We start from the raw sequence: 18176 nt of genomic DNA, 5'->3' as shown, positions 1-18176 counted from the left end.
TAACAAACAAAAACAAAATAGAATTGGTGGCACTGGCACTTTTTATTTTTGGTATGAAAATGTCTAAGGCAGCAATCAATACTCACATACCTGGCAGTAAGCCCCATTGAACTCAGTAGGATTCCTTTGATTACACAATATAATAGGATTGTGCTGTAAGGCTGGGCTTGTCAATTTCAGGCAGCGTAGGTATAACTTTAACCACACAAGTTAATATGAATTTTGTTTTAAAATACTTTGAAATGTGGATTTGGTATGTAACAAAGTTGGAAAGTCAGACCAAGTTATGTCAAAACAGCCTTGTTGAATGAGTTTGAAAAGTAGTGCCCTGTTCTGTCCTAACATAGGTTAAAAAAAAAATTCTTTGCAAGTAATGGTTTGAGAGCCTACCATAATACATAGATATGATTTTATCCATTTATATGTTACATATATACCTAATTGGAATGGGCATTTTCCCAAGCTCTTTTATTTTCTGTTTTTTGGGAAGATAGTTCCAGAATGACAATTGTGGGAAACATCATGACCAGCGGAAAACTAGCTTGCATGTCAGTAACTAGAATTCTACTATTGTTATCTCCTCCATAAATCCACATTCAGACTCAGCTTTCCTCAGTGTGTTGGGTTTTTTTTGTTCATTTGTTTGCTATATTGGAAGTTCTGACACTATACTAACATGTAGGTAGATGGCAGATAACACACCACATGCATCATTGCATGGGCTCACATACATGACATTTGAAATTTCAACAGATATGAGTCGTGAAGGTGGTGCTGACAACACATTCCATAGAGAGGGGATATGTGAAGGAGATTACGCAATAGGAGAATTCATAGTACTGGTAAGTAATCAAGCTGTGGCTGTTCTGCTAAGTTATAAATGCTCCCAATCTTTTCCCATATGAAAGACTTTTCCTATTGAGAAGCACCCGGTTTTGATCTTACAAACACAACACTTTATCTGTAATTCTCCTGAGGAGATAGTGACCTAAGTTCAAAATGATAAAAACTGGCTTTTCTTCTTGAGTTACTTTCCCTGTGTTTCTGCTCTTATAGAGCTTTCTTGCTGTTCTGAACTGACTGTAAGTGATAGGTGTAACTAAGAGGTTGGAAGCATATGTAATACACATGCATACCTACATACCCCTCCCAAATTACTTAATTTTTGAGTTTGTGGGAGTAAAATTGCACAGTACAATATAATCAACCTGTTTTGGGGGAAAAGTTACACATGCATTAGAAGATCAAACTGTGTTAGGTTTGCCAGAAGTAACTGCATGGAAAGCTTCATTATAAGTTTTAGCTTTGCTGCAGAAAATGATATGAAGCAGCATTTTAAATTCTGAGCTTGGTTTGTGTTTTCCAGGATGAAATAAAAATGAGCAGTAATAGGTACTTCACTTAAAATGCAGCAGTTAAAAGCTGTTTTGTAGTTTTCATTTCTCTATTGGGAGCCAATGTGCTTGGGAAAATGATCCCATGGAGGCTGTTGAACACTTGAACTGGTGTCTGGAGGTGGTTTTGGAATGGATGAGGGCAAAAAAGCTGAGACTTAATCCAGACAAGACAGAGGTACTGTGGGTAGGGAAACTGACCAGTCTGCACAGAGGAACGTATCTGGTCTGAGATAGGGTTGCACTACCCCTGAAGAACCAAGTGCGCAGTTTGGGTATGCACCTGGACTCTGCATTAACTGGGGAAACTCAGATGGCAGGGGTAGCCAAGAGTACTTTTTACCATCGTAGGCTGGATCACCAAGTGGAACCCTATCTGGATAGGTAGGATCATGCCTCGATCATTCATGTGCTGGTGACATCCAGGCTTGACTACTATGATGTGGTCTGTGTGGGGCTGCCTTTGAAGACAGAACACAGCTGCCTGGATATTGGTGGGGACTGGGGGATCTGCTCATATGACACTGATACTGCACCTGCTGCATTGGTTGTCAGGGCATTACTGAGCCCAACTTAAAAGTGCTGGTTTAAATTTTTAATGCCTTAAATGGGTTGAGCCCAAGTTATTTGAAGAATCGCCTTTTTCCATACCAGCCTGCCCACACTTTGAGGTCATCAACAAAGGCCCTTCTCACTTGCCCATTGGGCTGGTGAGTACAAGGGCCTTTTCAGTGGTGGCCCCGCACCTCTGGAATCAGCTTCCATCAGGGGTTCATCAGGCCCCTTCTTTGCAGGTCTTCAGGAAGGCTCTGAAGACTTAGCTGCTTTCTCTGGCTTTCCCATAATCTGTGGGCTGCAGCTTTTAGTGCTGTAATGCATTTTTATAGTATTATGTAGTACATTTATTGACTATATATTTTTCTATGGTTTTTATCTTGTATGCCACCTTGAGAGGATTTTATCCTTAAAGGCAGCCTAAAAATAATGTTAAATAAATAAAATAAAGAAATCTGAAGAATTGAGCTCTCCTACAGACTGCCAGTATAGGCAGATCAAATTGTTTAAGTGCTTAGTATCTTGATTTCCTCCTTTGTAAAACTGGAATATTTTTCCAGTTCTATGGAGTTGTGAATTGGCCACTTAGAACTTACACTTCTAGCTAGCTGAGAATCAAACATGGTAAAAGCCAGCAATTTTAATAGTACTTCATTTCTTTTTATTTCTACATTATTTGCAATTCACAGATAATCTGATCTTCTGTAGTGTATTGAAAGAGTTCCGCAGTGCAGTTTCATGAGGTTTTTAGTTTTGTTCTTCATTACTAAAATTCTAAGAAGATTTACCTGGGGGAAAGTGCTTTAAGAATACTATGCTAGCAGGTAAATCTTCCAAGTGCAAGCCTATTTTCTTCCTGTGATTTAAGACATTACTTCTAATGGCATGAAATTAACTGTGTGTTCACAGAACTGTACTAAAGAATAATGATTTAAGATCAAGACAAGAATTAACTACCCATCTCACCAATCAGTGGCCTTCCCCAGGAGCTCTGGATGTTAATGCTGTTGCCTTGGATACGCTACTTTATCGAAAGCAAAATAAGCAATGGGATGAGTAAGTTGAAACATTTATGCAGTGCACCTAAAGATCCCAAAAATCTCATTTTCCGCCCTGCATTTTGTCAACAAGAATATTATGTGTTTAAGGGGCTTGCGGGGGGGGGGGGGGGGCTGATAGATTAAGCAGTATAGAAGGTTGTTTACTAGCAACCTTAAAACATATCTACTATGATAATTATACATAGCACTTTATGTTGGTGCACAAACTACTTCACAATTTTTTTGTATGTACAAAGTATTTTACATACATTTTCAGTAACTGTTACAGTAACCATGTAAGATAGGGCTGAATTATCTAGTTTACTCAACAGTGAATTGTTGAGTAGAACCTAAGTCTGCATAATGAATTTAAGCTCAGGCTATATTAAAAATATTGTAAGGTAAAACTGAATGGAAATCAGGTACCCAATAAAGTAAATACAAATGTCTTGGCATGAGTTATGAGCGTAGTGTTTTTACACGACATAATACATTGTATCTGGAAAATCCCTACCTATCATACTTGTATCAAAGCTTCTTTAACATACATGGTTGTTGAGTATATGCTTGAGGACCAGTGTCTTGGGGTGGGGGCCTATACATTAGGACAGCCCCCCATCCCCAAATGTGGAGGATCCCCCACCCTCATCACAGGGTAATCCCTCCCTTGACTTCTACTGCCACCATTAAACTACATCCTGTTTATTTAACGTAGACCTTTTCCCAAGGTAGCTGGTCATTAGGAGTGAGGCAAAACAGATCAGAGGTCTGTAAACAAAGTAAACAAGGATATACAGTATTTTGTTAAAAAGAAAACAAGAAAGCTTATTTTAAGAATGTTGCTACTACTTTTAAACAGGGTTTCTATACTGTTACTTTTGCTACCAATCTGGGCTGTGTTTCCGTGACAACGGAAAGAGAAGCTAATGGAGGAGTACTGGATTTTTAAAAAAGGGATCAGCTTTGCTGTGCTTTGGTCCATGCAGGGCTCCACGAGCAGGTTCTCTGCACCAGTAGAAATCGCTTCACAGAACATACTTCCTGGTGGGGGTGGGAGTGAACGTCATCTGACTGGCAGGGACTGCTCAACCAATAAGAGAGTCTCCCCCCTTTCTCCTTTTCCCCTGAAACTCCAGATGCACCTGCATTTCAGGAGCAAGCCTCATTGAGCACAATGGGAGTTACTTCTGAGGAGACACTAATTGGTTTGTGCAGGAACTGGAAACACACAGGAAACACCCCTTGACTGGGGTCACAGTGAAAGGCACACCCCTGGGCAAGGCTAGCATACCCAAAGTCAGTGCGGGGGTTGGGGCACACAGCAACTATACTGAGGACAACCTGACTTAAGGAAAAGAATTGGACTTCAAGCAGTCTCAAGAAATCCGTTTTTTCTGTGATAAGCTCTGGGGTGGCTACTGGATGGCCACGACATCATGGATCCCTAATGACCTTCACACATAGCCAGTTCAGAGTTAATCACTCATGGAAACAGGCCCCTGTTGTTAGAAGCTCCAGGTCCTATCTCTAACTAAACTTAAGCCAATTTCCCTCTCAAGCTCCACCCCAGTTAACTCACAGGCCTAACATGATGGCTTGAATGGCAGTCTTCTTTCTGGACAGGTTTGACTTCCACCTGGAACCTCCAGTGCTGTTCACCAGGCTTCTCCTGAAGTTTTCAGGCTGGTCCAGCAGCTGCTCAGTCTTCAGACTACTGCCACCAACTGTCACTCAGGCCTCAGCTCTTTCCTCTGAAGGCTGCTCCGGGAGTCTTCCTCTCCCCTCTTGTAGGCCTTCTTTGTGTCTGCCTCACAGGCTCTCAGCTTGGCTTCCCGGGCTTGTGGCTGCTCTTCCTCCTGGCTGATCTCTACTTCAGGCTTCCCAGTCTCTCAGGAAGGCCATCTCCTCAGGCAAATCTCCAGTCAGATTCTTCTTATATTTGTTCTAGTCAGAACTATCCAGCCAATCAGTTTTGGGGTGATCAACATTCCATTACTCCATCTGTGTATAAACTTTGAACCAGTGGGCATCTTTAGAATGCTAAATTATTCCCTAATCAGATGTTACCAATTTCAATCCCATCCTCCCATATAAATAGAGTGGACCTGGCTTCATTTTCACTTCCTAGTGATAACAGTAACTGCCAATTTGCCACACACCATATTTACAAGGTAACTCCCCTCAGGCAAAGATAAGCCTCAAGTAAAATGCATACATTTTTCTTCTGTTGTTTACCTCTCCAGACATTCTGTGGTTAAAATAAAACATAAATTAAACATTTATCTCAGTTTCTTCAGTGCATGATCCCACTGCGTAATCTCTGCACTGTGGTTCAGCATTAACGTCTTCATCAGCCTTTAAACTTTGAATTAAAGTTGCATTATTTTGTTTTAAGCTTGAATTGCCTAACTGCATGTTACCTCAAATTTGGTGACATCCCGTTTTGATAAGTATTTCACAATTGGATCTAATGTTGACACTTGATTACCTGAGCAGTAATTTATTTTTGGAACGAGAGGCTTCAGTATGCAGAAGTCTTCATTTGGCAATTAAGATACTTGAAATATCGTTGGAACAAGGCTTATTTCATGTAGTGTCTTTGTGCTCCATTGCACTACAGTAAGGTCATTTCAATGAATATAGCTTTCTATAGGAAACAGCATTGCTTCTGAATTTTAAATACAAATCTACATTAGGCTGCTACTGGCTCCTAAGTGTGAGAATTTTCACTGCTGAGGCTGTGTGTTGTCAAGTTGAATGTTTGATCGGTAATTTCAGAGTATTAGTAAGAACCACAGTGGTTAATAGACAAATATTTGTCCTTTCTTGGGCTCTTAGTATTTGCCTCTATCGAATCTATTTAATTTCATATGCACGAGCTGTTTGGTAGGAAATGCAGACTTGCTCACTCAGAAACTGCAGTTCCAGCCCTGGCTGCCTACCTGTTCTGCCAAATGATGGTTGGTTGATGTGTGTGTGTGTGTGTGCATGCACACATGTTCCCTTTTTAGTGTTGTTTATTCCATTAAAAACACCACATTTTAAAATAAACGTCAATAGTCTCAAGAATCTGTTATTTTATACAAACTGGTGTACGTAGGATTTGGGGTGGCAGGGGGTAAGGGTTCTCGCCGTTTTTCCAGCAAGTCTTTCAGGTGTTCCTCTTTTTTAGCCACCTCTCCCAGTTCTATGCTAAGTTTTTGTTTAATTTTTTCACAGTATCAAACGATCAAGGCTCTAGAATTACATTTAAATGGGTAGCTTATGTAAACATAGTACCACAGTCTGATTTCGAGCTGTACAGATATTGTAACATGTGGAGCCAAGATTACTGACAGGTGGTTTGCAGTTTAGGTCTATTTTCTTTCTTGTTTATAACTGGCTTTTCTATTAAAAATAAGTGTCTTACAACAAAATACAAAGTCAAAATTTTATAAGGCACACATACGCAACAGCAACCGATGAGATGACTGGGGGCTTTCCCTTCCCAGCATTACTTTGGTTTGTACACTTGTTGAAAAGAGATAAAATGGACAGAAGGCAAATGTTCCGACAGCCAAGGATGGACCAGACGACAAGGCAGAGAATACGAGTGCCAGTAAACTCCACTTAGCATGGCTAAACAATCAACAGCAGCCCACTTGGGGTGCCAAGATTAAAGGGGGAGGGAATCAAGTATTCTACAAATGGTCTGCTGGTTAGTGCAGCTGTGGAATGGGGTGTGCATGTGTGTGTGTGTGTGTGTGTGTTAACGAATGGGGTTGAAGTGAGGTGGAAGAATATGTGAAGGAAGCTCTGTTGAGGTTAACAAGACAGAAGGTTGGGCATGATGGCAAAGGAATGAAGTTTAGGGAGACGGATGGTATATACTTTCCCAACACAGCACATATAAAATGTATAGAATACTTTTCCATGTTTACCTCTAATAACCCTTGGAATTATGAATGGGGGAAAATACTTGGGATGTAAATGAAGATGTTGGTCCATTTGGTTAACGCTGTGATCGGACTGTGTGTACACAGCACCATTTTTTTCAATCTTTGAATTATACAAATTGGTTCAACTTGCATGTATTTCGTTATCTTTAAAAATTCTAGAGCTTTTTTTGCATAATTGTTGAATTGATTGTCATAGGGAAGTGCCCTGAAGCACTTCCTTCTATGATTGTAATTTTATTCAGCCAGTCCTCTAGCTTCTGACCAGAATTTAGACTTATTCAAGCTGCTGCTCCATTCCTGTGACCATACTTTCAAGCATATCTTCAAGCTAGAGGCCCAGTTCACACATAACAGCAACTCATGGGTTGATTAAACCATGGGTTGTCAGGGGCAAGTGGAAGCTAGTTGCTGCCTTCCATACGCTCATCACTTCTGCTTTCAATTAACCCAATTTCCTGACGTCCAAATCCATGGTTTGTTGTGGGGTTAATTCTGGGTTGTTTAACCCCTCAACACCCCAGCGGTTCTGGATTCAGATGTCACGGTAACATCCCAAGAACAGGGAATTCCTAGGTTGTTAGTTGAAAGTGGAAGTGAAAGCATGCAGAAGGCAGTGAGCTTGCTTGTTCCTACCAGTTATAGGCAATTTCTGGATTTGACAAGCCAGGAATTGCCATTATGTGTGAACCAGGTCAGAAACTTTCTTAAAAAAAAGAAAGCCGAGGGTATCTGGTGGCCAACTTTTGTGTCTGCCTCCTAAGTGCTCCTGCAGAATCACAGCCTATTTACAGCCCCGGGAAGGCTTGTAGATATCATTGGATAATCCAAAATAGTGTCTTGTTTAGTTTTGTATGCTTTCAGCAACATTGCTTAAGTCTGCAAGAAACAATAAAATATTAACTTAACAAAACATCAGTGACACACTCTCACTGAATGTTCATTTATTATTTGTTTAAATGTATACTTTGCCCTTCAATCAAATTATCAGGGCGGCTTACAATAAATATCAAAACTACCATAAAATAACAAATATATAAACTAAGCTAAAAAAACCAAATCTTTAAAAGCAGCATTAAAATTTACATACAAGGCAGAATCAAACAGATCATAAAAAATTAAGTCTGGGAAGATAAAAAGGTATTTTCCTGGTATTGGGAAAACATCAAATTAAGTGCCAAGTGAGCCTTTCTGGGGAGAGGGTCCCGAAGGTGGGGTGCCACAATGGAAAAGTCCTTTCTTTGATAATTGCCTGTTGTACCCCACACTGTAGGAAAACCTGGAGATGGGCTTCTCACCTCTACAGATGTGGAGACAGGTGAATGTAAAAACCTAATAGAGTGGGACATAAGTGCTTAACTCCTTGCTTGTGTCCCAAGCATATTTTTCTCTTGGTTTGCATTCTTGACTAGAATTGGGAAGTTTCTCATGTACATCTCCTATTAAAATAGGAGAGCCAGTGTGATGTAGTGGTGAGAGTGTTGGACTGGGAGTCGGGAGATCCGGGTTCTAGTCCCCACTCAGCCATGGAAGCTCACTGGGTGACTTTGGGCCAGTCATAGACTCTCAGCCCAATCTACCTCACAGGTTTGTTGTTGTGAGGATAAAATGGAGGAGGAGAAGGAGTATGTATGCCGCCTTGGGTTCCGTAAGGAGGAAAAAAGGCAGGATATAAATGTAATAAATAAATAAATAATATAATGAAATGTGTATATTCATAACTGAATACAGGAGTACACCTGTTCTTTCTTTGTATAATTTTATTTAATGAAAAACACTTTTTAAACTTTGTGGATTGGGTCCAGACGTAATCATACTTAAAGCAGACGTATTGAAATCAATGGGACATGAGTTAGTCATGTCTCAAGTCCCGTTTTTCAATGAGTCTACTGTACGTGTGACAAAGTCTGGATCCAACCTTTTATTTACACCATATATTATTGTGCAGAATATTTGTGTGGAATAACTGAAGTAAGAAGATGCTCTGTAAATTAGCCATTAATATTTTCTCTACAAGAATAATAACTAACAAATGGTATATCATACAGCAGTTGAAAGGTAATTAGTGAAACTGGTTGCCATTGATTTTTGCAGAAAGAGTTTCCACAGCCTGGACCAGCTCTCTGCAGATGTTAGCCTTTCTCAGACATCTCTGGATCCAAGTCATTCACAAGATGGAGATGGAAAGCAGGATGGGCTAAATTTACTTAGTGAAGGTAAAATAACCTGCCTAAAAGTTCTTTCATGTTTAATAATTTAGAACAGGGGTCCCCAGACACTTTGAACCTGTGGGCATATTTGGGTATTTGAAAAACTGCTGTGGGCACTACCACAAAATGGCTCCCATGGAGGATGTGGCTAGTCACATAATGGCTGCTGTGGGGGCTTGGCTAGTCAAAAGAGGTGTGTGTGGGAGAGAAATAATGGGCTGGAGGCTGGGAGGGAGGGGGAAATAGCCAGGCAAAAAGGGGCAGAGGGGAGAGAAAAAGCAAGGCTGGAGGGGGAACAAGCAGTGAGGTATAGAGGTGTGGGAGGAGAGAAATAGTGAGGCTAGAGGCTGGGAGTGGAAACAGCAAAGTAAAGGGTTGAGTGAGAGAGAGAAAGAGCAAGGCTAAGGACTAGGAAGTGATAGAAAGAAGGCTAGAGTGGAGCTGGGAAGCAACTCTTCTCTTCCTGCGTGCTGAACAGATCAGTGGCAGGCTCAGGAACAGGAAGGAGAACTTGATACCCTAATGTTCTACTTAAATGTTCTAATTAAAAATAAAATTTTGAAGAGGACAGGGAGAGCTTCATGGGTGCTGTTGGAGGTCCCTGCGGGTGCCATGGCATTGGTGATCCTTGCTTTAGAATGACTAGCTTGCAACCTGCAGTAATTCTAAAAAACAGTCAAGGTGAATGTTGAGGGGTCCAAGTACTGTCAGGCATCAAGGATACAGAGTTGCAGAACAGTGTTTATGCAGTGTAATCTGCCTATGCACAAGAGCGTCTTCCAGTCTTAACTGAGGATGACTTCCTGATATGTTTGTGATTATTATTGATATAGAGTTAAATTTATTAAAACAACATGAAGATGGAAATGGGAGAAATCAGACCTAAACCACCACTTAATTTTTATTTTACGTATTTATACTCCACTCTTCAAAAACCTTCCCAGGGCAGTGAGATGTCTTAATAGATAATACAACCCCTAGATTCTTATTCAGTGGCATAAAGGCTAATTCTTATGTTCCATACAGTATTCCCATGCAATTGGAAATACTGTATAGTAGCCCTTTATGTTGGTGAGCTGCTTGCCACATGTGTGATGGCCTTGGTCTTGGGAGTGAATTGGGGCCCATCTCCAGCATCCTCCCCCACCTTATTGGCCATAATGTGAGAACAGAAGCCTAACAGACAAATCTGTTGAGCCCACACAATGCCAAAGCCACATGTTGTTAGAAAATGAAATTGCTCCACCTTATGGTCACATGTGAAAACGTAGGGCACCTGCATTATCCCTATGTAATTTCTAATTATACATGATCAAAAGAATTAACATGACAAAATATGAATAATAACCACATATAATTAAATTCAAATTAGATATTTTAATCAGACAATGTTGATTAAAATGTGCATGTCCCAAAAAATATCAAACATTCCATTTCTGGAAACCAAATTAAAAGCATGTGCATTCTTGATCTTCTCCAAATCTAATCAAATATGTTAGTGTTGTGAGACACAGTATTTCTGAATGCTCCTAATCCAATCAGTGATTAAAAACAACTTCGCATCTTCCACTTGCTAGCGATTTCAATCCTAGCAGTGATTATTTGATAATAACTGCATAGATCAATTTTTACTGCTTCAAACCACTTTTATCCCAATCTGATCACTGTATCTGCTGTTACAAAGACATTTTTCTCCAAAGCTTTTTGGATGTTGACCCAAGAAAAATTGCTTTAGGAAAATTAGAGGCTCTTCTGTAGCCTTCCCCAACCTGGTACTCTCCAAATCTGTTGGACTGTGTGGATGGCTGGGGAATGCTGGTTGTAGCAAAGCACATCTGGAGGGCACCAGATTGGGGAATGCTGCTCTACTGGATCAGATCACAGGCCTATCTAGTCCAGCATCCTGTCGCTAATAGTGGCCAACCAGCTGCCTATGGGAAGCCTGAATGCAGGACATGGCAGGTTTCCTGATGTTTCCTAGTGACTGATATTCAGAGCCGTGATGACTCTGATACTGGAGGTAGCATAGAGCTGTCATGACTAGTAGCCTTGCCCTCCATTAATTTGCCTAATCACCTTTTAAAGCCATCTGAGTTGGTGGCCATGAGCACATACTGCGGTAGCTAATTCCATAATGTAACTATGTGCTGTATGAATAAGTACTTCATTTTTATGTCCTGAATCTCCCATCTTTCACCTTAATTGGATGATTCCAGCTTCTAGTAATATGAGAAGTTTCTCTATCCACTTTCTCCACACCATGCATAATTTTATATACTTCTATTATCCTCCCCCCCCCCCCCGACACACACCATTTTTCAAAGCTAAAAAGCCCCAAACATTGTAACTTTTCCTCATTGGGGAGTTGCTCCAGCCGCAATCATTCTGGTTGCCCTTTTCTATCTCTACAATATCCTTTTAGAAGTATGACAACCAGAACTATGCACACAGGTCACACCATAGCTTGTATGGTTAACTGTATTTTCTAAATTTTTTCCTTCCTCTGCAGATGACTTAGGCCTGATATGTTTTGTTTTTTTCCTGTTTGGGTTAAATGTGTTCATCTCTGTTAGGGGTAGGTAGACTGAAATTAGACTGTGATGTACCTGGGGTCCCTTAGAGTTCTCTGTACTCTGACACCTCCAGGGGTCACAAGGAAAGCCAATTTTACCTGGGCATCTAAGTGCCCCACCTTTGTTACTGCATGTTAACCTGCAGTCAACTAAGCCAATGGGTGGATTAGCTGCTACCGCTTCCTGAGTATAGAGCAGTAGAACTCTCTGATAGTTTAGTTAAGAGGCCCAAGGCAGGACTGTGGAGTGAGATACTGGTATTCAGAATCCCCTTGGACTGAACCACAGCGGCTATGTTTTAAATGAACAAATTGATTTATTGACAAAACATGCTGAACACACTATTGCACTAAATTAAATAAACAAACATTGTTCTAGCCACTAAACTGCCCTAGCCCCTAACATAAGCAGGTAACTTCTCTTGAGTGCTAGAGGAATGAAACTTGGAATTAGCAGTCTTTCTACCTTCCTAGTAAATGGATGCCATGGACGTCTCATAGCTTTCCCAGCTAACTTCCATGTGAAGAACCTTTGTACAGGACCTTGGTCAAGCACTAATAGAGCTTTGGTTGGGAAACTGACATAGTGGCCCACTCTGCATCAGCATATTTGTTAGGGTGACCTAAAGGTCAACCCTGATTGCCCATTCAGGGAGGAAGGAACAATAGGGCTTTGTTGATTGGGTTGAAATGTCCTAGAAACAGAGCCTAGAACAAGTTTGCAGTTGAAGGGATGAGCTATGTCAGGGGTGCCCAACCTTTTTGGGTCAGTGGGCATATTTGGAATTTTGAGTGTTGTGGGTGCTCTCACAAACTGGCTGCCGTGGGTTCTCTCTCCCCCCCCCCCTTCATAAAAGCTGCCATGGTGGGCATGTCTGGTCACAAAACACTCATTTCCCATAAGGCAAATGGGTGAGACTACAAGAAAAGTAACCTGTCCAGGAACCTAAGTCCAAGCAGAGGTTGGTCTGAGCTCCAAAACACAAAGCCACTCTTTTGAACCCAAACAAAGATGGCACTGGGTGATAGCACTTCACTTTGGAGTATGGGAGCCTCCCATGTAACACTTTACTGAAAAACCTTAAATAAAATAAAGATTGGAAGGGGAAGGGAGTCTGGCGGGCACAGAGAATTGTCCGTAGGCACACTGGTGTCCACAGGTGCCATACTGGAAATTCTAAGGCTATGTTGATAATGGTAAGGTAAAGTCGTCACTGCATCTGCTTGGGTGAAGAGAAGGGAGAACCCTCCCCCCAATTCCTCACCCCCTCAGCACTTCAACTAAGCAAGCAAGGGGAGGCCCAATAAGCATGTGCACCTGTCACAGGGGCTTAAGAGAAGGAGTGTAAAGTTTAGGTTGTAATAAAAGATTCTCTTCCCCTTTCCTGAGATAACAGCTGTTTGGTTGAAGGGTGTACAGTTGGGAAAAGGAAGGAAAGCTAGCTGATTCTGCCCTGTTTGATTTAAAAGAGTGAAAATCTGAACTGAATCTTTCTTAAATAGGGAAAGAAGATACTCCTTCATTACTTGGCCTTTGTGGCTCTCTGACTTCAGTAGCAAGTTACAAATCTCTCACAAGTTTGAAATCAAGTGAATATCTTGCAAGTCCTACAACAGAGATGACAAGCCCGGGACTAACTCCTTCTTGAGCAGATCTATACAGAGAAGACCTGTGTTTGTATTCAGTTGGCATTCCTTAATTTATTGGCTGTCAAGATTCATAGAAGGTCAACCCAATTTTTAGAAATTGCTATTGTCCTTTTTTGCAAATCTAAAAACCAGCTATTTGCTATCGTCTTGAAAATAGGACTTTCATAGGTACATGCTCCTTGATTAACAGTATCCGTGATTTTCAGACTACTGTTAAATGTACAATTAAGGCTTCAAACCATAAGAAAAAAATGTGTGGTTATCTTAACCACCAGGAATCTGTCTTTTCTGCAAGAGTTGCTGACTCCAAATCAGTACTTTGCTGCACTTCTTTAGATGTGCTAACATTTTCAAAGATAATTTTTAACCTGGTAGGTAAATAAAATACCATTAGAATTTATTGTAAATAGCAAAATGCCTGAATTGTGTTCTATTATAATGGATTTTTTAAAAATAAACTATTTCAAACAATGGTAACTATTAGTCGTACATCTGCATTTTCATTATACTACAGAGTTCAGTTTCAAGTAGGTGAGGTTATTAAATTATGGTCAACTTTCATCAGGGTTACCCCATGTATTTGGCATTTTGACACACTGAACCCACTTGCAGTGTACAAAAAGAAGAAATGTGGAGGTGGCTTCCAAATTGTTGTGTTCATGATACAGCTTAATGTAAAGATAGGAGATCCTGTTACTATCAATAGTGGCTCCGCTTAAGAACAGCATCTCCAAGTAGCAAACGTCACAATAGACTTTCATAAACATTTTGGTTCAGATTTATTTGTTCTTATTTGAAACATTTTAAAATCTGATGCCTCCAGTGAAGCTACCAGTAAGCTTTATTTTAAAACATCTACACAATGTGTATGTAGTTTTTATGGTTTTTGAAGTTTTGTGTTTTGCAGGGCAAGCCTTTCAAGTGTAATGATTTGTTTCCCAATATTACTGGGAATGGTTACCTGTAGTACTCACAGGCAATTTTGTGTAAAGGCATTGATACACATACAGCCTCAGTTGATGTCTAAGAGGAAATGCTCTAGTGTGCCAAAGAAGTTCCATACACTGTTTTCTAGTGTGCAGCAACAAGTGGGAATCTATAAGTCCAACTAATTTTTTGACTGTCTGATTATTAATTTATATTTGCTAAACAGAGATGTGCCTCTTGTAAGACCTGCTATAAAAATGTGATTGGAAAGAAGCAGCAGATGATTACATGAAATCCTGTGTGTTGGCAAGTTTACTGTGTTACTTTTGTGCCGAGTTAAATTTTGAAACAAGATAGCACTCCTGCTCTGCCAGAAGTTATGTACTGGCTACCTGATAAAAGTAAGTTAATGCATGTTATCTCTTGTAAAATAGATATCTTTAAAACACAAGGGAAGAAATGATTATGTGCAGCTAAGTTTCCAGAGATGTGTGAGCAATGTTAGCAGGCTTGTATATGAAAACTTTCTGGGGCTAGTATATTGTTGATCTGGAACCATTACTTTGCCACGCCAGTTAATGACCAACTGGTTGGAGCAGTCTCTTACAGACCGTAACTAAACTCTCTAATGTGTGTGTGAAACCAGTTGAGTCAATATTTATGCATGAAAGGATTACTGTCTTGGTTCTGAAATCTTGCCAAGTTTTCAGAAATACATTTTTTAAAATGTGCATTTGTTGCCCTGCTGTATCAAATGTTGCATGTGCATTAAACATTTTGTACCATTATTACTGTAGTTGTACTTTTCCTTGATAACAGAAACATTGCTCAGTTCTACTGAATGTAAATAGGCAAACAGTCAAATGCACTACATTCACACTATTTTCAGGGGGTTGCAAAAATGCGTGCAGCTTTGTATTAGACTTTCACTAGATGTGTGGTGTCTGATTTCATACCAGTTAATACATTAACATTTAAGAGCACTTGCTCTTTTAAAGAGAAGATACTTTATTGCAGCTTATCAATAGTCCTAATGATAGCATAAAGATTTAATTTTCACAGCATATTTTTAATCACTTGCATCATCCATGTATATGGCTGTACATAGTGCTTCAGAGTAACACAAATAAAAAGAGGCCTATGCCTTTAGAAGCTTATAATATAAACTTCAACAGTTGAGGAGTCAATGGAGACAGAAAAAAGGTAACAAGGAATGAATGTGCACAAATGCATATATAACCCCTTAGTCCCTATCCCCATTTGAATCAAAGCTAAGCTACAGCCTTAATGGAAATGGGTAGAGTTCAAGGAGGAGTTGGAAGGAGGACATAAGCGTTTTGGGAAGGAAAAATAAGGTGTTGATGGGTGTAACATACGGACAACAAATTCTTAAGAGATATTGCAGATATGCCTGCATTCGGCTAGAATTGTGCATGCAGATTACATTTTATGTTTTTACTGACTGGCAGAAAGGGAGAGGTTAGAAAACAAGCCTTCCACTTTTCTTCGCTTCAGCTTCCACTGAAAGACCTTTAACTGAAAGTAGCCATGGGTGGGTCCAAATCCAGGTTTGCATCAAAAATTATTTATTAATTAAATTTCTTAATTGCCCATCTGGCCGGTCACCTGGCCACTCTGCGTGATGTACAACAGTACAAACAGTCAAAAATAGCCATTAAAACATATTTCTAAAAATACCCTAACCCACCCCAAATGCCTGCCTGAACAACCACGTTTTCAATGCGTGGCGGAAGCTCATTAAAGAGGGGGCAAGGCAGAGCTCCCTAGGGAGGCAGTTCCACAGAGCGGGGGCCACCACAGAAAAGGTCCTCTCCCTCGTCCTCACCAGCCTAGCTGTCCTGGCTGATGGGACAGAGAGAAGGCCATCTGAAGCTGAATTTGTTGAGGTCAACATCAGGTTAACATCAACATTCAACATCCCCCAACCTCCTCTCTTGTCTCCCACCAAAAGTACCTCAGTCTTGTCAGGGTTCAGCTTCAGCTTATTTCTCCCCATCCAGCCACTCACTGTCTCCAGACATTTGGACAGGGATTCTACGGCCAACCTTGAATATTTGAACGAGAGGTAGAGCTTGGTGTCATCTGCATATTGATGACACCACACCCCAAACCTCCTGATGATAGCCCCCAGTGGCTTCACATAGATGTTAAATATTGGGGAGAGGATAGAACCCTGTGGCACCCCACACGTGAGCGGCCACGGGTTTGAAACCTCTCCCAGTGCTACCCTCTGGTACCTGCTGGAGAGGAAGGACCAGAACCACTGTAATATGACGTCTCCAATGCCCAACCCCTCCAGGCAGTCCAGGAGGATACTGTGGTCAACTGTATCAAAAGCCGCTGAGAGGTCAAGGAGAACAAGGAAGGAGCATTCACCCCTATCCAAAGCCCTCATGTCATCCACCAAGGCCATTTCTGTCCTATGCCCAGGCCTGAAGCCTGATCGAAATGGATCTGGATAATGGGCTTCTTCCAAGTGTGCCTTCAACTGCATCGCCACCACCCACTCAACGATCTTGCCCCAAAATGGCAGATTCGAGACTGGGTGAAAGTTGTTCAAGACTTGGGGATCCAAGGAGGGCTTCTTTAAGAGTGGTCTTATCCCTCCTTCCTCAAGTGAGCCGTTCACCACTGCCCTGATCCCCTCACCCATCTTCTCTCTGCAGCTCATAATGAGCCAAGATGGGCAAGGATCAAGTAAGCAGGTGGTCGGCTTTACAGATGAAAGCACCTTGTCCACTTCATCAGAAGGAAGAAGCTGGAACCAATCCCACAAAACCAGTTTGCCACAGGCTGCCTCTCACTCGCTAACTGTATCCACGGTGCACAGAACAACACTCCTGATCCAATCAATTTTATCCACAAAGTGCCTTGTCAAGGCCTCACAGGAGGCTTTAGAATGCTCCAGAGGTTCTGGAGCAAGTGGACCGACCACACTACGGACCACTTGGAACAGCCTCCTGGACAGCACTCTGCAGACGCGATAGAGGTAGCATAATATTCCTTTTTTGCTGCCTTCATCGCCATGTGATAGGCTGAAGATACAGCTCTAGCCTGTGTCTGATAGTCTTTGGAGCGAGGCTTCGGTCACCGGCACTCTACCCATCTCACCTCCTGTTTCAGAGCTTGTAACCATGGATTTGTATTGGCCCCAAGAGAGTAGCCAAGTCATTTGTGGTGTTAGAGCGGCCTAGAGATCCATAATGCTTGCTTAAGTTCATTATTGGTGCAATTCCCTTACTTGTAAGCCTCTGAGCATGTGAAGATGATTCAAACGGCTGATAACATCCTTCTCAGAACATTCCTTGCTAATGAGGAGAATGTCTTATCACTGATATGCCTGAGAAGCAGAGTTTGTTTACCTTAAAGCTACAGGTGGCTGTGCTTGAGAACCAAGTGCTGTTAGTTTATGCTGGGAATGGACACTAGGGGGCGCTTTCTGCTGTTCTGCTGCCTTGTTGCTAACCTGTAGAGTATAAGACCCATTGTACCCAATGGCTACGAAGGTGATGCCAACAAGAGAGATTTGGATTCTGGGACCACGGCTATACTTCCTGGAAGATGGACTGTTGGCTAGGGACGGGTTGCACCTCACAAAGGATGGGAAGAATGTGTTTGGCCACAGCATGAAGAACTTCGTCAGGAGGGCTTTAAACTGAATCCTACGGGGAAGGGAGATGTAAAATTGGGGGTAACAATGGACATAGGCTCATGCACCGCAATGGAGAGAACAGCTCTAATAGCACTCAATAATACTCTTCAGGCACATGTAGAAGAAAGCCAGACTATGAACCGAATGTTCTTCGATGTCTATATACTAATGCCCAGAGTATGGGAAACAAACAGAACGAACTTGAACTCTTAATACAGGA

The 18176-nt window shown here is 41.3% G+C and overlaps 1 protein-coding gene across 4 annotated transcripts in view; it reads left to right on the top strand.

Moving 5' to 3' along the window:
- Positions 1-15073, top strand: part of RUNDC3B (RUN domain containing 3B) — a 52540-nt gene extending 37467 nt beyond the window's left edge. For 2 of the 4 annotated variants that reach the window (XM_084858959.1, XM_084858960.1), the window contains exons 9-11: positions 2859-3005; positions 9019-9140; positions 13210-15071. In XM_084858959.1, coding sequence (XP_084715085.1) covers positions 2859-3005; positions 9019-9140; positions 13210-13355 — 415 coding nt within the window. In that variant the 3' untranslated portion in view covers positions 13356-15071. Of the gene's footprint in view, positions 1-2858; positions 3006-9018; positions 9141-13209 lie in introns of all 4 variants that reach the window. The other 2 variants (XM_084858961.1, XM_084858962.1) reach the window with 2 other exon arrangements.
- The last annotated feature ends 3103 nt before the right edge of the window (positions 15074-18176 follow it).

Source organism: Heloderma suspectum, chromosome 5 (assembly GCF_057233095.1).
Source record: "Heloderma suspectum isolate Gila_16-S chromosome 5, 16-S_ref, whole genome shotgun sequence".
NCBI classification, from domain to species: domain Eukaryota; kingdom Metazoa; phylum Chordata; class Lepidosauria; order Squamata; family Helodermatidae; genus Heloderma; species Heloderma suspectum.
Note: the sequence above shows the minus strand (reverse complement) of the source record. Positions and strands in the feature narration are given on the sequence as shown.